Source organism: Temnothorax americanus, unplaced genomic scaffold (genome assembly GCF_048541705.1).
Source record: "Temnothorax americanus isolate GAGA-0224 unplaced genomic scaffold, ASM4854170v1 Scaffold6, whole genome shotgun sequence".
In the NCBI taxonomy this organism is placed as follows: Eukaryota; Metazoa; Arthropoda; class Insecta; order Hymenoptera; family Formicidae; genus Temnothorax; species Temnothorax americanus.
The window spans coordinates 140,125-159,407 of NW_027509751.1; the positions used below are offsets into that span (position 1 = coordinate 140,125).

The 19,283-nt window shown below is 35.9% G+C and overlaps 4 protein-coding genes across 7 annotated transcripts; 2 read left to right on the forward strand and 2 right to left on the reverse strand.

Annotated features, from left to right (window-relative positions):
* Positions 1 to 361: 361 nt before the first annotated feature.
* Ppcs (phosphopantothenoylcysteine synthetase) lies at positions 362 to 3,044 on the forward strand. Of its 2 annotated transcripts, none has more exons than XM_077420489.1 (6): positions 362 to 575; positions 879 to 1,022; positions 1,098 to 1,228; positions 1,302 to 1,399; positions 1,480 to 1,877; positions 1,958 to 3,044. In XM_077420489.1, exons 2-6 carry the CDS (start codon positions 894 to 896, stop codon positions 2,138 to 2,140), a joined length of 939 nt encoding a protein of 312 aa, XP_077276615.1. In that variant the 5' UTR covers positions 362 to 575; positions 879 to 893; the 3' UTR covers positions 2,141 to 3,044. The 2 variants fall into 2 exon arrangements, with proteins under 2 accessions (XP_077276615.1, XP_077276614.1); XM_077420488.1 differs by lacking the exon at positions 362 to 575 and adding an exon at positions 674 to 700.
* On the reverse strand, positions 2,137 to 6,562 carry Vps16a (vacuolar protein sorting 16). Of its 2 annotated transcripts, none has more exons than XM_077420475.1 (16): positions 6,353 to 6,562; positions 6,035 to 6,221; positions 5,819 to 5,947; positions 5,602 to 5,746; positions 5,413 to 5,528; positions 5,148 to 5,323; positions 4,684 to 5,056; positions 4,486 to 4,613; positions 4,235 to 4,379; positions 4,024 to 4,158; positions 3,784 to 3,945; positions 3,565 to 3,714; positions 3,240 to 3,487; positions 3,069 to 3,165; positions 2,857 to 2,960; positions 2,137 to 2,773 (listed from the first exon to the last, which is right to left on the reverse strand). In XM_077420475.1, the coding sequence occupies exons 1-16, from the start codon at positions 6,406 to 6,408 to the stop codon at positions 2,635 to 2,637; spliced, it is 2,490 nt and encodes an 829-aa protein (XP_077276601.1). In that variant the 5' UTR covers positions 6,409 to 6,562; the 3' UTR covers positions 2,137 to 2,634. The 2 variants fall into 2 exon arrangements, with proteins under 2 accessions (XP_077276601.1, XP_077276602.1); XM_077420476.1 differs by having other exon boundaries at positions 6,300 to 6,560.
* Positions 6,563 to 7,075: 513 nt separating this feature from the next.
* On the forward strand, positions 7,076 to 9,069 carry Scu (hydroxysteroid 17-beta dehydrogenase 10). The gene is made up of 4 exons (XM_077420495.1): positions 7,076 to 7,333; positions 7,933 to 8,100; positions 8,273 to 8,609; positions 8,693 to 9,069. The coding sequence occupies exons 1-4, from the start codon at positions 7,325 to 7,327 to the stop codon at positions 8,947 to 8,949; spliced, it is 771 nt and encodes a 256-aa protein (XP_077276621.1). The 5' UTR covers positions 7,076 to 7,324; the 3' UTR covers positions 8,950 to 9,069.
* A 615-nt stretch (positions 9,070 to 9,684) lies between these two features.
* On the reverse strand, positions 9,685 to 18,844 carry LOC143905212 (protein nervous wreck). 2 transcript variants are annotated; one of them, XM_077420461.1, is made up of 22 exons: positions 18,661 to 18,843; positions 16,914 to 17,011; positions 16,671 to 16,716; positions 16,470 to 16,555; positions 15,874 to 16,018; positions 15,432 to 15,568; positions 15,032 to 15,095; positions 14,725 to 14,853; positions 14,393 to 14,515; positions 14,069 to 14,172; positions 13,744 to 13,888; positions 13,584 to 13,661; positions 13,392 to 13,443; positions 13,196 to 13,299; positions 12,756 to 12,900; positions 12,457 to 12,629; positions 11,993 to 12,299; positions 11,669 to 11,883; positions 11,460 to 11,556; positions 11,184 to 11,312; positions 11,054 to 11,085; positions 9,685 to 10,757 (listed from the first exon to the last, which is right to left on the reverse strand). In XM_077420461.1, the coding sequence occupies exons 1-22, from the start codon at positions 18,679 to 18,681 to the stop codon at positions 10,185 to 10,187; spliced, it is 3,003 nt and encodes a 1,000-aa protein (XP_077276587.1). In that variant the 5' UTR covers positions 18,682 to 18,843; the 3' UTR covers positions 9,685 to 10,184. The 2 variants fall into 2 exon arrangements, with proteins under 2 accessions (XP_077276587.1, XP_077276588.1); XM_077420462.1 differs by lacking the exon at positions 11,054 to 11,085 and having other exon boundaries at positions 10,716 to 10,757; positions 18,661 to 18,844.
* Between the last annotated feature and the right edge of the window lie 439 nt (positions 18,845 to 19,283).

Sequence of the window (19,283 nt, forward strand, 5' to 3'; positions counted from 1 at the left end):
ATTTTGGAGAGAGAGAAAGTTTAATATTGAATAAAGGAGTTGTGCGCGTATATATCGCGTGATGCCGACGATGCCGATACAGGCAGTGTGCATTCTCCTCTCTTCCTCTGTATTGTTAGATCGACGATTTTTCCATATTTCGCCAAGGTTTTAATGTTGAATTTTATATACAAGAGTCGTTACATAAATAAATTGAGAATAATTTTATACGCGTGTGACGATAACTCGCCTATCTCAAACGTCAGTATATCAAAATGTAGTAAAGATAATGCAGTGTTAACGTCGTCTCGTGTTTTTACTTATGATGAATGTGGAAAAAATGATACGGTCAACGTGACGCTACAAATACTTCGAAGCGTTCCTCTTCTCTTTTCTTTCGATGAAGAAGGAGAAGCGTCACGTTGACCGTAGCCGAGGACTCGTGTTCTCGTCTTTCCGCGAGACAAGATTCTCGAGTGGCGTGGGATGTACAAAAAAAGGCGTCAGTTTATTTCAAATCTCGCAACTGGTGTTTGCTAAACGCTAATCGACGATTGAAGTTGAGCCGATCGGCCGATCCTTCTTAGCGCATCGAGGTTAGTAACCACTTTTCATTTTCTTTCCGTTTGAGGTTGGTTCGACGCTCTTTATTTACGGCTCGCAATTCACGCGTCTCGGCGTGAATTGTCGCGGACGGATATTTTACGAAATGTCACTAACGGTACGTAAATGAACGATACACATTCGACGACGTTGACGTGAGGTTAGGAGTCCTCGTTACGTAATACATTACGTATGTCACGTATCGACTATCGACGACGTAACATATATCTATCGACATCTCCATGAGTTTTTATCGTTTCTCCTTCTTTACGCGGCAACTGGGCAACTCTTTCTAGTCGCAGCCGTTCACGATGGTCTCAACGTGGGAAGATTTCTACGCGAAGCATCCACCCCCTCAGGACCTGGCGCAGAATGAACGGGCGCTGAAGGAATTCACCAGGAAGCATCTCGAGGCGGACAACAAAGTGGTATTGGTGACGGTGAGTTCTAGGATTTGCGACATTACAGGACATGATCTTTCTGCGATGTTCCGCTTTCAACTTGTATTGTTGCAGAGTGGAGGTACGACGGTACCCTTGGAACATAATACAGTGAGATTCGTGGACAATTTCAGCGCGGGTACCAGAGGCTCGGTTTCAGCGGAATACTTCTTAGAGCATGGATACGCAGTTATTTTTATGTACAGGTAATTAGGATGTTATACGCTTCGTAGCGCAAATTAACGAGATGATGTAACAAACGTCCCTTTACGTTTTCAGAGTCAAATCTTTGGAACCGTTCTCGAGACGCTTTATAGGTCAAAAGTTTTTAGATTTGCTTCGCATATCGGAGAATAATGGGACGTCCGTTATCACGGGTAAGTTACGAAACCATTTATAATCGTACGTACGTAATCCAAATGACGTAGATGTCATTGGTACACATTTATTGTTGCAGTATTACCAGAATATACGCGGAAGGTAGCAACAGTGCTACGAAAGTATAGAGAGGCATTCGATCAGAAAAAGTTGTTGCAACTAACTTTTACGACTCTCTCGGAATATCTCTGGCTGCTTCGATCTGCTTGCCAAGCACTGGCACCTTTGGAGAACAAAGCTATATTATATTTGGCAGCAGCGGTCTCGGACTTTTACGTTCCTTCCCATGAGATGTCGGTCCACAAGATTTCCTCGAGCGGACCACCAACTATATCTCTTCAATTAGTACCAAAGATTTTAGCTCCCTTAGTGAGTTTGTGGGTCCCGAAAGCATTTGTGGTTTCGTTTAAATTAGAAACCGATGAAAGCTTGCTGATTTCCAAGGCAAGAACCGCTCTCAAAAAGTATCGTCATAATGTAAGTAATTATTTATTGTAAAGCATATCACGTTTTCTCTAAGATGTAACTAAATTTTGATTGTTTTTTGTCTCTTTCAGCTTGTAATAGCCAATATATTGCAAACTAGGAAGCAACAAGTGGTAATTGTGAGCAAGGAGACCGATTATCCTTTGTCTCTTACAAATGAACAATTAGATAATGGTGATGAAATTGAACAATTGATCGTAAGAGACCTCGTTGAGAAGCATATAAAGTTTATACGGTCCAAAGAAGTTAATTGATCAGCTTGTTTCAAGCTATAAAATATATTTTTAATTGTACGTGTGTTTTTACTTCCAAAAACGCGCGTGTGCATTTTTTGGAAGTAAAAAGATTTTATGATACGACACGTGGAAGAATTTTAACGGTAATGGGAAATACTCAGGTTTAGTATATACTACTATATTCTATATGATACATATCAGCGTTGTAAAGTAATATAAATGTATAGAATTCAGTTACAAATATTTCGCACAACAAATATACGTTCACATTCTTGTACAGTTTATAACGAACGGAATATCTGAGCGGATTCAAAAATTTTTTATTGATATTAATTAAAACAAGATGTATATTTCTTATTGGAATAAGTAATATACTATTTTACCAATCTCGATAAGTTATGTCTTAGATGTTCACTGTAAAATTATTCTAAAATCACTATTCTTGTCAAATGTGTTACGTTATCTGAATTATATATGTAAATGCATCTTATAAAGCGACCTTAAAAAAAACCTTAATTTTTAAGACTAGCTAGTAACATATTGATCTTATCCACGAATTGTCTGTCTGACGATCCGCATTGCGCCAACACAAATGTGAGAGCCGAAGCATCCTTTTGTTCGTACGCTGTTTGCGCCGCTTCGCTAAGCAAACTGCAGAATTTCCATATTTATACTTATGTATATGTTTCATACATTTTATTTACATTTTAAAAAGTATATTTCCTGCTACTTACTTTAACTTCACTAGATATTTTACTTTAAGATCATCTTTAACTTTGGCTAAGTATTTCCTTGCTTCTAATTTTTCGTTATACTTCAGGCATTCATCTATAAACGGCTTGAACATGGAAAAATGGTTGAAAAATTATTTTATCGCATCGATAAACGAATGATATATAATTATATAATTACGTGAAAATAATGCGAGTCTTTTATTTATTGTTACCTCGTAGCCAATGGGAGACTTTTTACTTTTCGAGAACTTTTCCAAATCATTCCATAAGCCTTGTTCCGCTAGGCATTGTATTCTTAACCACCAATATCTGTGTTGAAATATCACTTCGCGTAATACGAGAGAACATAAATAATTTGCTTAAAGTTATAAAAATTAGTATACCTCCGATCTGGTATTTTATACTCTGATCGTAATTTATCCGCTAATTTCAATTCGTTACGCAGTAATAATATTTTCACAGTATCGTGCAGAGGCTTTCCCACTACCGATTCGCGTAGCGTGTCCTCTAAAGATCTCTGATACTTCAACAGTTTTATCTGTTCTTCTGTTAATGACGCGTTGGTATCATTGCGAGCTAATCTGAAATTTTCCTGAGCAGACTGCAGTAACGCATCTCTCGACATCGTGTTCTAAAAATGGGCAATACGCGTTTACCTGTTTTATATTATAAAAAAAATTATAAACCTATAAATAATTGTACCCCAACCTTTCGTTGATAACTCTCGGTGATAAACCACACCGCTTGCGAATGGAAATCGTCGTACTGATTGTAAATATCACGCAATGTCTCTCTGTTATGGCTCTGACAATATTTAATATACAATGCCATTGCCAGAGGACAATGCATTATAGACATCTGCGTTAAAGATCAGTTATGAGAACAACGTAATCCATCTGCGCTTGGAATAAAGTATTATCTGCTTACCTGAAAATCTCCGAGAGTCATATTTTCCCTGAGATGAAGAATGACGGTATAGACTAAATCCGTATTGCCGCTTTCGACTGCTTTATGCAGAGCAGCACGCTCCTCGCCAAGTGTCAACAGCAAGGGTACTTGTTGACGCGCACGCGGTTCGTAGTCGATTAACTGAAAAGACGCTAATGTATAGTTTCCCGCGGTAAATTATATAATACCAAATATATTCGTGTACATTAAGAAATTTACTTTTATGGCCAATTGCTTTCGTCCGCAATCCGCCGCTCTTTTCGCGATTTCGCTATATGAAACACCAGGAGCGTATCCTAATTTATCAGCGATCTCCTCTGCTATTTGTTCCTTATCTAACTGCGTTTGTTTCACCTGTGAAGTACAAAAAGAAAATATATATTTCAAACAGCTCGTAAAACTCGTCTTTTTACGTAAAATCATTTCTTACTTTGTAGCAAGCCCAATGTGCTAATATTCTACTTTCTCCATCAATCTCGGGTAATTGCAAGTGACGCGCTACTTGTATACTTAAATAATAATGTCTTCGTGCTACCAACCGATCTAACAGCACTTGATTTGTGAGAATATTAAATCTAACATCGTTAAGGATTTTCGTAGATTACAACAATTATCAAAATGATAAGAAGAACGCACGAAGAGATCTTACGCAATGTATATCAACCGAATAAAAAAGGATACTGCGTACATGTTAACGGAATCCCCACAGCGGGATGTCTCACTGCATTCAAGACTCTCAAAATCCTGCACATTTGAACGTAATATTCTGAATCTATCGTTTTGCTGAATCCTTTTCCAAACTTGGCAGCCTGACGAAAAATTGACACAATGTTAAATAATTTCAATATCTCTCAATAAATGTAAGTTTGTTCAACTTACTCTCATCAGAATCTTTTGCGTTTCGAAATCAAATTCGTGACTCGCACCGTCAATACACGCTTTTATCGCCGAGTCCAGCTTATCCTTCACTAAATCTATATAGCTGTCGGCCTTGTGGCTTTTCTTCTGAAACTGCTTAGAAGCTTCTAGGAGATAGGAAGCAGGATCCGTCGAGTTGATTCTAAATATTCTTTGAACGACGTTTGGTACTTTCTGTATCATTTCGTGCGAACTACTTGACAACACACGCACTCCGTCAATCTCTGTGACCAAGTGTACTGGACCATCGTAATTGTACACTATAGTATCAGCTGTACGTCCCACCACCATTATCGTACTGTTCCAGCTGCACACCACGGCTTCCGTACCACACCTGTAAACATTTGTCAAATCCTGATATTGTATTCTCTAAAATTTATGTTATTAAATTTAAATAATTTGAATTACATTGCGTGTTTACTAACCAAGCTATATTTGCAAGGGGTTCCTTCATATTCGTATAACATTCACAATACTTCTCTCTAAAGTCTATCGAACCAATGTACAAGTGTCCGGTATCGGAATAAAGCGCAATGTGTCGATTGTTGGTGGACACAGCTATCGCTGTCACATTATTGATCTTATTACTGAAGAGATTGCTCTGAAAGCAAAATAAAGCAACTTGAATTAAATATTGATTTTTAAATGCACATAATTCACGTCAAATGAATTGTACAACGGTATGCTTACAAATGAATAAGTGTTTGGATGGGACTGATGAATTACAAATATTCCTTCTCTATTCGACAAAATTACTTGTGTCTCCCTGTCGCAATGTACCATGAGCCAACAATCAATTGGATATCCTAGAAGTAAAAATTGTGATAACGGTGAAAATTCAAGGAACGCGTACAAATATGTTATATTTAATATATTTACTTGGCATATCAGCGATTGGTCGGACTTTAGGTTCGGACACATTGTTCACTAGAAATATACGATTGGTAGACGTCAAAACGGCTATCCCAGTACTATTGGACGTCGTGAAGAACTTTGCGTCGATAACTTTGGTATCTTTGGCTGCCTTGAAAGGAAAAAAAATAATGCGTATCAAAAAATTCATCCACAATTAGAGATTTATTGCTCGTTGACTTACATTTCCCATGCTAAAGGTATGCCGATAAGTTCCGAACATGTCGTATATGAGAACCATGCCATCATCTTGCACGCATAACAATTCTTCTTGCTGGGACCAACCGAACGATATCAGTTGTCCACTGCTCCACTAATAGAAAGTTAAGCAAAGAATAAAGAAATAAATGTGTAAAGAAAGCTAAGGTCGTAGAGAGTCTCCGAATTAAAGAGATCTCACTTGCAGCTTGGCTGTCGGTTTTCCTGACGACGCGTACAGCAATATTAAAGGCTTGTTAGCTCCTTGGACTTTGACGAGTTTCTTAGGGTTTCTCGTTACAGCAATGGAGCCCCCGTATGGAGCCGCCACTAACAAATTGTTGCTGGAAATCTCGTACTGGAAGGATATCGGGTACAGCTCGAATTTGCTACAATAAAAGTCGGTAACGGGCCATTGGTAACGATGTGTCGAGCAGTGACAGCTTCATTGTCGCACAAAACATAACCGTGCAAAAGCGTTGTGTACTTGTCAGATGTGTAAATTTCAGGGTACATTTACCGAAAGTATACGTCTCGTCCCAGGGGAAACCAATCGGCAGTCAACATCGCCGACATTTTTCGACGTGACACCGATTAATGCCAGACAGTTATAACAAATGATCGTCTCCGTTTGACGTTTTAGACACACGCTACGTTCTGTTTACTTGACAGTAAAATATTCATTACGCTGATATCCAATAGGAATGTGCGCTTTCTAGTAACAGTATCTTTGTCCCTGGAAAATCTCTTCTGCCTGCGGACGCAAATGCAATATACGAATCTCAACAATTTATTGCAAACAATGCAAATCTATGTTTAATATGTTTTATCAAAATAACAATTAATCATTTATAGAGTCTGATTTATTTATATAAGTTAATTGAACAAAACGTTAGCTTATGAAAAATATTACATTTACATATATTAATATTTTAATATATTATAATTAAAATATATATTTTTCCAAGACTTGACACAGTATCGTCAACGTTTGTCGCAACTTTGTTATTTTTGTGATTAAAATATGCATACATTGACTATCCATTTAACAAAGTATTTTAATCGCCGAGCTAATTGGAGTTTTAATGTTGGTCAAAACTGGTGAAAATCACTCCAAGTCCGCCAATAAGTCTTCGCCACGTGGAAGCTTCGTAATATTTGCATTTACTACGATAAAAATATTATTTATTCTATACACGGTAGACGTAACCTTCAATATTTCTTTTTTTGATCTAGGTCTCTCATCCGTCCAATATATCTATATATATAACATTGCCCACTCCCTGCTCGGGATCTAAAGTCCACCGAGATAATTTCTTGCGATTCATTGTTGGAATAATTGGAATTTATACCCCGCCAATCCAAGTATAAAATACACGACGCGTTTAGAAGACCTTCAATAAAGCTTGGACGATCCTCGCAGATCCTCGTGATTAGTGAGGGCCGCGAAGCTTATTAACATTTATATTCAAAGAAAAATTGAAACTCGAAAATGTTGAAGGTATGTTTGTCGTTTAAACAATCTATTCATACTTCTATCTTTTATTACAGCAGCAATTTGCCATTTGTTTTACTTATACGTCTCTAATTAATTGCAGTGGTATATATAGCTGTACACACATATATTTATTGTAGATATATTTTAATAACAATATAATGTATTTTACACTATGTTTTTCACATAAAAAAACGTCACAGGGTTTTCTTGGATTTGATTTAGGATTATGTCATCCTACAGTTCTTGTTTTTGGACAATGACATCGAGTTAAAGGTTAAAGGAACATATGGCCTTTTTCTGATATTCACACCTTAGATTTTCAGCATTGGCTGAATATTGGAACGCAGTCTTTGAAATAAATAATCTTGTTAAGCCACTCGCAAGCATTTGAAATAAAGTTGTGATATAATTATAAGACGTTTCTCTCCAAAAAGAGAACAATTTTTATCTAATATATTTTTTTATCTGGGATGTCAGCTTTGGAGATAATTGCATGTAAAAATTAAAACGTTAACATTTTGTATCAAAATGCTTAATGGGACTCATTTGTGATAAAGAGAGATAAATACTGTTTTTTTTTTATTTGTTTTTATTTATTATAGGGTACTGTGGCTTTGGTGACAGGCGGTGCCTCCGGGCTAGGCCGTGGCACAGTAGAAAGATTCGTCAAGCAAGGTGCAAAGGTGATTGTTGGCGATTTACCTACTTCGAAAGGTAAAACTGTCGCCGACGAATTGGGAGAGGCCAATGCAGTATTCGCACCTATGGATGTATGTATTTAAAACATTAAATTATGTATTTTCTATATTTTAAAATTATAACTTGTAATTTTTTTCATCAATATTATTATATTCTATTTATTCTTATTATATATCATGTGTGTGTATTCTTACCTTATTATCTCAGTTAAATATATAACGTCTTAACTTCCTTTCTTCGAAGGTAACTTCGGAATCTGATGTCCAAGCTGCTCTCGATCTTACGAAACAAACATTTGGCAAGCTTGACGTTCTCGTCAACGCCGCCGGTATTGCCATAGCTTTCAAGACGTATAACAGTAATAAAAAAGTTCCTCACAAACTGGAGGATTTTGCTAAAATTATCCAAGTCAACACCATCGGCACCTTCAACGCTATTCGCCTCTCTGTCGGCTTGATGATTGAAAACACACCTAATCAAGATGGTCAAAGAGGTGTAATTATTAACACTGCAAGTGTCGCGGCTTTCGATGGTCAAATGGGACAGGCTGCTTATTCTGCTTCGAAAGGAGCAGTCGTAGGTATTGTCTATTCATTTTCTCACTCTTTCTATTTATATTTAGATGTTCAGTTTTTTATTTTCTATAACTTATATTTTATGTAGGAATGACTTTACCTATTGCTCGCGATCTTTCCAAGGATGGAATTCGTGTTGTAACAATTGCTCCGGGACTTTTTGATACTCCGTTATTAAGGGCACTGCCAGAAAAAGTACGCGTCTTTTTGGCGAAGAGCATCCCATTTCCTCAGAGATTAGGGAGTCCCGATGAGTATGCCATGTTGGCACAGCAGATCGTTGAAAACCCGTTATTAAATGGGGAGACAATTAGATTGGATGGTGCTTTGCGAATGCAAGCTTAAAGAGCTATCAGTTTTTTATTCTGAAAGAATTTCAGTGTCAAAGATTTTTCACGAGCCTTATTTGAGTTTTTTTTTCTATGTAATATATGTATACAATAAAGTTTTGAACTTTTCTATAAACTTTAATAATTTTATCCTCGGGACCGTCGGACATTTTTTATTTCGTGTATGTTTCCCTCTTTAGCGTGTAATCGAATTTGTTTTCATGACATATACAATATATGATATTGTCCTTAACAACATAAAGAGGCCATTTAATTTTAGCATATAGATTTAATTATACACTTTCAGTATGTTGGACAAGGAAAATGAAAACGAAAGATGAGGAATATTGAATGAATAGTCCTTTTTACATGCAACACCAGTGTAATTCCTTTGAAACGTACGCCCTTTATAGTACACAGGTATCGACAATTCTTTCTATTATCCCATTCACTGTACATCGTCTCCTACGAAAGAAAATCTCCCCCTTCGTCCCCTTCGTCAGCTTTATTAACTCAAGAGTTTAATCAACTCATTAAAGCTCAATTTGTCCTAAGATAAGACAAATTAATTCTTCTAATCTTTTATTAATCGGTCAACGCAAAGACATCTCTCGGTGACCTTATATAAAGTCTTACATAAAGTCTTGGTGATCTTGTCTATTAATTTTTCTACCCTTTGTGACTGTTCTGATTTCAAACATCTCATATACTTCAAATTATTTCTTATTCAACATAATATTTTTTTTTCCAATTAATTTACTAGATCATCTCTCTTCTTCGGGATGTTAATAAATCAGTATGGTAATCAGTATATAAGTAGCCTCATAAATTAATCTTTTCTTATGATCCTGATTCGTTAATAAAGATATATAACATACATTATTTTCAAAGTAGTTCGAAGTTAAATCTTATTCTGGACATTTTCCCGTACTTTCGGTACGCGGAAATAATTCTTATGCTTATACAGCCATAATTTAGACAGTCTTCGGTGCATCACTTGATCTATTAACATTCGTTATTTTAAAGATAGTTCAGTCACAATTCAAAACGTCTTTATTCTCACCACTACTCGATCACCGTAAGAACCTTATGAATTTCAGATAGAGTCTTAGCGTGAGTTTATTACGGTTAGTCTTTTTTGCCTAGCACCTCAGGTGATCGCCAGAAGTCTAGCAGATGTCGGAAGTTGGCGGGATGGCCATCAGGCAAGGTAATTCTGCCCTTGTTGGTGGCCCCGGGGCTCAGTCAGCCCTAGGCGTTCGATTCCTTGAGCGTTTGCAATTTTTCCAATTGATCCGGCTGTAGCTCATCCGGGATGCTGGCTCTTCCTCCTACCAGCATTTTCCCTGGCGCGATTTCGTCCTCTTCCATGACCTCTGAAACTTCTTCCGTCACTTCTACTACCGTTCCCCTCGATTGAGAATTTTCGTTGGTGCTGGGACCGGAAGTTGATTCCGCTTCGCTTCCAGAACTGCTGCTGATTGGAAATGGTGCCGAGTCAGTTGGAAGTTCGTCAATTGTAGACCTTTCTTCAGCTTCTTCTCCCTCCTTCTCGTCCAAGATGACTGTCGGTTCTTCTTCCTCTTTACATTCGCTTTCATTTGGATCAGAGGCCGCACTTGAAGCTTCAGGATCGACTTCGGAGGCTTCTGCAGACTTTGCCGAATCTTCCGGAGTCTCCTCCGCCCCGGGGAAGGGATGTTCGATCTCTTCCATCGGAGTTGCGGCTGTGATCACTATCTGAGCCACTCCAAGACCGTAATCGTCTTTTTGGCTAGTGGATTTGAAGTTTTTACCGGATTTAGGATCCTCGGGCTTTTCCGTCTGCGAATTGAATGAAGTTTTATTCTTGATATAAGGTAACTCTGTGTGTAACTCTTTGTAAGTCTGTATGAACCATATCTCTCATATTTCATTAGATTTGAGAAAAACAACATAACTATTTCATTGCAGAAATAAAATTTGATTTTGATCTTTGAAGCAAACTTTATTGTTAATCATAAGAAACGTCCGTAGCATTAATATATTAAACCTTTGATAAAAATAATTGCATGCTTTTTGTAAAGAAGAAAACATTGAAGCCAAACGTATAAATAATTTTTCACATTGTACCAAATTACCTTATCACCTGATTCATCTGATATCTCCACGACTGTGCAGCAAGTCATAATGTTTCATAGATTAAAATGAATAATACCTGTTGTATTTCAGCTATTATCATAGCAATTTCTATTTAATTTGGAAACTCACCTAATATACCTGGCGTTTCATCTTGCTCATCTTCCTCGAACTGTAAACCGTAGTGTTCCTTTTGGTCTTGCGACAACTTTATCTTAAATCCACTATCCCCGTTCACCATTGACTTCTCTTCTTGCGATTCTATAATAGACACATAATAAATAAATAAATAAATGTATACATATGGAAATACTCTTTTATTTTTATACACATAAGCAATATATAAAAATAATATGTGTAAGTACATGTACAAAAATATTCCAAATAAACAAAAATAGCTATAATTACCTTCCATTTGATCAAGCTCATCGGCTAGCAAGAATTCTTCCGGTGCTTCTGGTGGAGTAAAGACTGGCGGCGCGGAACTCGGTGGTGTTATATTTTCCTGAAATAAAAAAAATGTTATATCACTTTTCTGTTATACAATTAGTTATAAGTTGATTATTCGATTTATAATTTTGATTCTGATCTATTTAAAACGATACTTAATTTCTCACCTGTGGGGTCAAAGGACATCCGTCCGGACCACAAGGTTCCACGACGAGAGAGGGGAAAAGACCCTGCTGACCTCTCAGCTCACCTTCCCACCAGCCGTCGTCTACATCGTGTGGTTCTTTTTTCAACACCTTAACGATGTCACCTTCCAAAAAGCTCAGCTCCTCCTCGCATGTCGCGTCGTAATCGTAAAGTGCGATGCAATATTGCTCCATTTCTATAATTTAATGTATGTATCATATGTTATGTATCACTTTGAATATCTGAAATTTTAGATCCTGTCGAGACAAACGAGAGGTATAAACGAATCGAATTTTCCGATATACCTCCAACGTGGTTTTGTATTATGGCTTCCGAAGCGGCACTTTGCAAATTGGCATCGGGGTCGACGGCGTCATGATCGTCAATCGTGTAATCAACGGATGAGAAGGAGATCTGCTGGACCAGACCTGGACCCTGCGAAGTTAGACCGGTGGTGGTCTCGGGTTCTCTTTCTACATCGAGATAGTTTTGAGGAACGAAACCTTCCTCTCCTCGGTAATTTCTTGCTCTTAACCATCCGTCGCCATCGCCTTCACCCACCACATCTAGCTGCTCGCTTTCCACGATGGAAAGCTCATCGGGATTTTGCGCCTAAAAGAGAAAAATTAGTTCGTTTTTACAGAATATATACCAAAAAATATCACTTTAATCAAGGATATTTCTAATGCACAAAAAGTGCTATTTAATTTCCTATAATCAATACTTTGTATTTATTCTCTATAAAGTATAATTTTACAGAATCGCTTACTGTATAGGAGTATAGAGCAGTGCATTTGTATATGGGTTGGTTAGAAGGCATCTCTGGTGTTTCGTGCGTCATGTCCTGTTCATCTTTCTCTTCGTTGTCCCAATCAACCGACATAGGATCTTCCCAGCCTGCCGTTAACTGCTCTATCCGTTGCTTCTCCTGCTCCAGCAATGCTAAAAAGATAATTTTCAGTTTTCTACATGGTATATATAAAATATATGAAATAAGTTAATGTAAATAATAAATAAATTATGTAAATACTTGTAAAATTTAATTTCGTATGAAAATTATCTGCATACCATCGACTTCGGCACTGTCATGCCTCTGTCTTTCTTCAATTTCCTCTTCCTGTTGAGGCGCATTCTTTCCGGGTCGCTCCAATGTCGTTAGGTCGCTTCCGCCGTCGCCGTCGCTGTCGTAGAATGAGTCCGATGATGGATGTTCCTAAAAGTAATATTGTATATAAATACATTTCTTTTGTTATTATTAAGTATTAAAAAACTGTGCATAATTTTTTCACATGTTTTTATTCTTGACTGCACAGTGTTATGATTTAATGAGAGCGATCGTTCAACAAATTCTCTATTGTCGGATACAATTATTTAAGTGGCTAATGCTAGAGATGGAAAACTAAGATTGAAAAAATAATAGAAAATATTTTTACATATTCATATAGAATATATCTATCTTTGTTAGAGAAAAATTTGACGAATTGCACATTATGCATTTTGAGAATTACCGCTGCACCAGATGCATCTGTCCTAACAGAGAGCGAACTGGCCGAACGGGGCATGTCCTGAACGCTTAGTGTTTCAGCCTCTTGTAAGAATTCGTCTACGTTCACTGTAAAATACGAAGCAGAGTAAAATTTATAATTTTATAGACCAATGTAAAAAAATGTTATATTTCTATTAAAACAGAAAATATTAACAAACCTCCACCGAGTCGAAGACATTCTAGCCTTGCTTCCGCCTTGAGTTTTGCTGTCTGTTAAAAAAAGAATATATTTTATGAGTAGGTGCGACACACTATAGAAATTATTGTAATAATCATTTGACTTAAAATTTTTGGATATATATCAAAATAAATAATTCTTTCTTTTTTTTGTAGATAAAGTTAAAGCTTACCTCTGCTCGTCGAACGGCGTGCTTCAATTCATCGATCTTAGTATCTAAATCTGGACCATTAGGATCGTTCGGATCAGTCTGGGGAAAAAAAAAACAAATAAGAAAAGTTTGCAATTTATTTTTTCTTTCCTTTCTTTCAGGACATCCAGTGATCACGAACCTTCTGACCAGACTCTTTGAGTTGGTATAACATTTGAAGTTTCCGGTTATTTTCACGAATGTTGCTGACCTCGCGGGCAATTTTTGTCGACCAGCGACGCGCTTCTTTGCCCAATGTCGTCGCCGCTGAATGATCGGCAGTTACCCTAGATTCGTAAAAATTTTTATCCAGATCATGCTATTAAAATGTAGTTTCACAGAAGAGAATTTTTTGCAACGCCAATTCAGTACTGCAGATTACGTCTAAAATTTATTTCGTTATCATATCGATATGATTTAAAATAAAACATTATAATCTACAAACTATGTACAGATGATCTACAAACCTATCTACTGGATCGTTATCGCAACGCTCAAAGTCGTATTGAATATGTTGCTTCAAAACAGGATAGTATAAACAGCAACATTGGATATTGTACTCCCTAGTAAGCTGTAATTCGACATGTTATTCGTAAATTCTTTCCTCGTTGTGATCAAAAATCAAAATTTTTACAGTAATATCAACATAATAAAGATTAAGAAGAAAAAAGAATACAAATCTCGGAGTATAAAGTATAGGTAAGGAATGTAAAAATTAAAATAAATGATAAAATATTATGAATAACATTTGCTGATTTCTCTATTATTCCGATATCAATTTTTAGACGTACCTGCTGAGCTTGATCGCGAATCTTGCCGAAGCTGTTCTGTGTGGCTAGACAAGTGAGCAGCTCCGTGCGTCCCATCAGTGTTAAGTACTCCGCTACTTTGTCGTAAACTCCTTGCTCCAAATACTAAGCAACGTGAAGAAATACAGCAAATAGAAATAGTCTCGGGTATAATATAAAAATCAAGATTTTGCCAAGATAAAAGGAACAATAGCAATTCACATTATATTAACGCATACGGAGATTACGGAGTAGGACATTTGAAATTATTGCTTCGATTTAGAAAGAGCTTAGAATTCCGCATTTAATATGGAATCACCGCTGTGGGAACTTACCTGCATGGTGTTCTGTAAATCGACTACAAAATATCGGTTCTGATGGGCATTGGCGGCGGCGAGGCTCAATAGGTAATCATTGCGAGCACCAGTTGATTTCTCCTCCAAAGCGTCTCGCTTCGAGCTCACCTGACATGCAAAAGAGATTATTCAAAACTAAAAAGTATTTAATAAGAGAAAAAGTATTTGTTTAATAAAATCCATAGCCTAAAAAAAAATATGAATTTTGAAAAGATTCTCGTGTGATGATTTACGTCTTAAAATATCTGCAACAATCGTTTAATTTTTATAACAAAGGATCATATACCTTGGCGCTATTTTTCTGCAAAGACGTTATTGATTGGAAGAAAGAACCCTTCTTTTTCTTCAGTCTGAAAGCATTGAGTGAACATAAATTATTGCATTCGCGATTGTGCGGCCGGCTAATATAGTTAGCCAATAATAATGATCATACACAGCGTACGAAAAAAAAAAAACAAATGGTCAAAAAGTTGAAAAGATTATTGAAACAAGGAAAGTATACGTTAGAAAACTTCGAGTTTCGAGTATAAATATATATGTACAATATACAATATTACAAAGATAATAATATATGTTTTTTTGTGAAATTGTTCTCATCAAGAAACAAAATTAAGTATATATTAGAGTTTATATTTTATAAGACTTAATTTTCGAGTAAATAAGTGAAATTTAAATAATATACGTACTTTTCTTCAATGTCTTTTGCTTTATCACGCACATCGTGTGCGCTATGTTCTTCGTCAAAGTACAATTTCTTCGTCTTGTCGACATCCTGTACGCAAGTTTGGAGCTCTTTTTGTACTATCAATAATTGGTCGATTGCCTAGAAATACATTTATTACAGAAGTGTAGGTATGCAATACGCTACATGTAGCATTTATAATATAATATTTATACAAATAATTATATTTATAAATATATAAATTGCATTTATAAACGCTCTGCATGTATATATAGAATTTTCTTATATTTTTTATTTAAAAAAAAAACATTTTAAATATTTTTTTCTAAATAATTCCAAAATCTATTTCTTTCCAACTTGTGTTATCATTGTCATATTTATATATCGAATACATAAAATGTAAGATGTGTATTGTTAATTTATGGCAAAATCTTCAATCTCAATACCTTCTTAGAGATTTGTAATTTGTGCATTCTGAGGATCTTGGCGTCATCGGCGATTTGCTGCTGGAAGATCTCGACAGCGGCGAGGTGTGCGCGCGCCAGCTTCTCGTTCTCCTCCAGCACGGTTCGCCACACGTTCCACATGTTCCTATAATCATTCGACCGCCCGCCAACGGATCGCCATTTACCTATGACCCTTATTCTTCTCCTTGGCAAACTTCCCCGATCGATAAACAGCCGGGAATTGAAACCGGTACAATTCCGTAGAGGTCAAATTCCCGTGTATGTGATACGCGAAAATAATTCTTAATATTGTTAAGTCATATCGATTTTCTTAATTCATCTTTATGTTACACGATAACGTATCAAAATTTCATGTATATGTATATTAATTGGGTCAATTAATTATCAGAAATTAATAATAGCTAATTATTAACGTAGATTATAAAACCAATCTAATCTTATTAGAATTAAATATTGTAAGTGCGCAAATATAGTTTTTAATGTGTATAAAATTTTCCGCAACATATATATATATATAAAATAGAAAAAGAGATAAAGTTATACGTGCAGACTTTCGTTTTGCAAGATCTAATTACCATTTCTCTTCTGCTCCATCGAATTTGAGATCTGGTATATACGGTATCTTCTTATTTAAGTACGCAGACGATATTTTGAGTAGCGCCTGAAAAGCGGTATGTCCATATCACAATTAAATAACAATTAATAGTAACGAGTACTATAAATATTTATTACTATTAAAAAATAACACATATAAAAAAATGTGAATAATTCCTTACCTCAGAGTAGGATTTTTCAATGGCAGACTTTTTTATCGTAAAATTACTGAAAGAGAAAAATTAATATACTTATTTTTGATTATCGAAACCATTGGAAAAATTTATATACAACAATTTTGAAATAATAATCACAACTGGTATAATACACTTTTTAAAAATATAAAATTATTCTCCCAAGCTGTAAACTGTATTATTTTAAAAAGTGCAATATTGCGCCTAAATTGTCGTTTAATAACAACTCACCGTATGTCTTCCAGAAGATCGCACTCATGCTGATTTTTCGCCTGCAATTTTGCCGCCTGCTCCGTGTGCACATTTTTTAGAAATTTCGCGTAGTTTCCCTTACAATCAAACAAAGAAAACAAATTAAATAAACATAAATTAGTTATTTTACTATTTCACATTTTAATTAAAAGAATTTTCATTATAAATTACTTCAAGTTTCTTATTTCTAGCAATTAATCGAATCTCTCAAGCTCTATCTCTCTCTCTTTTTTGCTTTCTCTTTTTTTTACTCCTCACTCCAAGTGCAAATTGAAAATCAATGATAATCGACACAGGGTGTTTTAATATCATATGAAACGGTATTTATAGTTGTTTCTTGGTGAATAATTTTTTATTTAGCCATATGTATGTATATGTGTATGTTTACGTGTATGTGTGTGTGTGTGTGTGTGTGAAGAAATGTTTCTTTTCCAAGAAACGAACACCGCCCAATGACATAAAACGGTAAATTGCAAAGTTAAAAATTGCAATAAAAACAGTAAATCACGTTGTTAAAATTAATCGCAACTTTGTAATTAATTTTTCAAGATATAATTGTGATTAAAATATATTTCGTAAGTAATTATAATTATTATTTAAAATGGTAATACTATATATCAATATAGATTATATACAAATATAAATAAATATGAATTTATAAATTACTTATAAACAAGCATTTGTAACGATTATTCTTAATAATATTTATATTATACACATACACACACACACACACACACACATTTAGCAGTGTAACGTAATGTCATCCAGAAATGCACGCTGCCCAAATCTTTTTGACAAAATCGATAAAAACATTCCCTTGAGATTATTCTATTACTCTGTTACTTTTTAAAAATTTCTATATAATTTTATAAATTCTGTAGGCGTATATTCCGTCTCACCACGTAATATATAAGATAATATCGAAAGTAAATTGCTCGCGAAATTCCGACATGAAGGTGTTAACAGCGATTACGTTGGACGTGCACTCTTTCGCCTCTTTCGCCTATCTGCTTCTTCGCTTTATTAATTCTTCCTTCCCACCCTCTCCATTTCTTTCTTAAAGAGCGTCCTCCTTTGAACTGTCAATTAAAACCGGCATAATTTTACAGAATTTCAATTCTGATGATATATAATTATAGGTAAATCTCGCTCTTTCTCATTCTATTACTATGTATTTACTATTATTATATTTTTATTACTTTTCTTATTTTGAGATTGGTATAAAATTAATATTATCACTATTGATATTAAAGGATTAAAATTGTTTCAATATTCTTCAAAATTGTTCGACTTTTTGTAGAAAACACGGATCTTGTAAATTGAAGCATATATTTAATTTTTATCATAATTTTTTGTGTTCTTGATTATACATTGTTTATTACTGATTCGTACTTAAAACTATATTATTAAAATCGCGCAAAAAATTGCTATGTCATTATCGTTTTATATTGATTAAAAGACTGAGACGAATGTTCAAGTTTCTTTTTCTACGTGGCTTCGGCATAGGAAAACGATCTTTACGTTTGACACGATATAAGGTCGATTTTCTTGTGTAACTATAACACAAGAAGATGACTCTTGCGTTTCAGACGCACTTGGCTTGACGTAAAGACGTTTCTCCCCTACCTACAGCATTGAGAGTCAACCCTACAAGATTACAGCGGTTACAACCCGTTGTTCGGAACGGGGGTGAGTTCTCGAGTACGCAATGACTTCCTCTTACTTTTCTCGGCGGTGGTTGCATGCTGAGGCGAGTTTTTCCCGCAGCGCTGGGGGTAGAGGAGGAGGAGGGGCAGTTTTGCTCTCACTTGCCCTCGCTCACTCGCGACTCACCCTCTATGCGCACACACCCCACGCACGCACCCTCGTCGTGCACCTGTCGCGCGACCGTACGCTACTGATCTCCTGCCCTCCTGAGGCCGTCGCCGGGGGTAGTACGTCCCTTATTGATCGTCCAACCCCCACCCCCTGATAGCGCGTGCGCCTCCCCCGGGTCGGGGGAGGCGAACGACTTCCTTTCTGACGACCTACTAAGCCTCGAAAGGAGAGATGATGAGAGGGGCAGATAAGGGGAGGGGGTTAATTCGAAATCCTCATAATTTTAGTCACTATAATTAATGATTTAACATGTTAAAAATTCATTCGATTTATCATACTGGAATGTACTTTGCCAATAGGGTAAAGTAATGACAAAGATTTTTACTCTATTTGTGTGTATGGATAAGAATAAAAGCTCCATCTGGAATGTTGTCTGTATGTAAGAACGGTATTTTTACAATGTCCTTTTCTCCATATAATAGTCTCAACTTTCTCGTGAAAACATAGATAATGTTAAATTAAGAATTG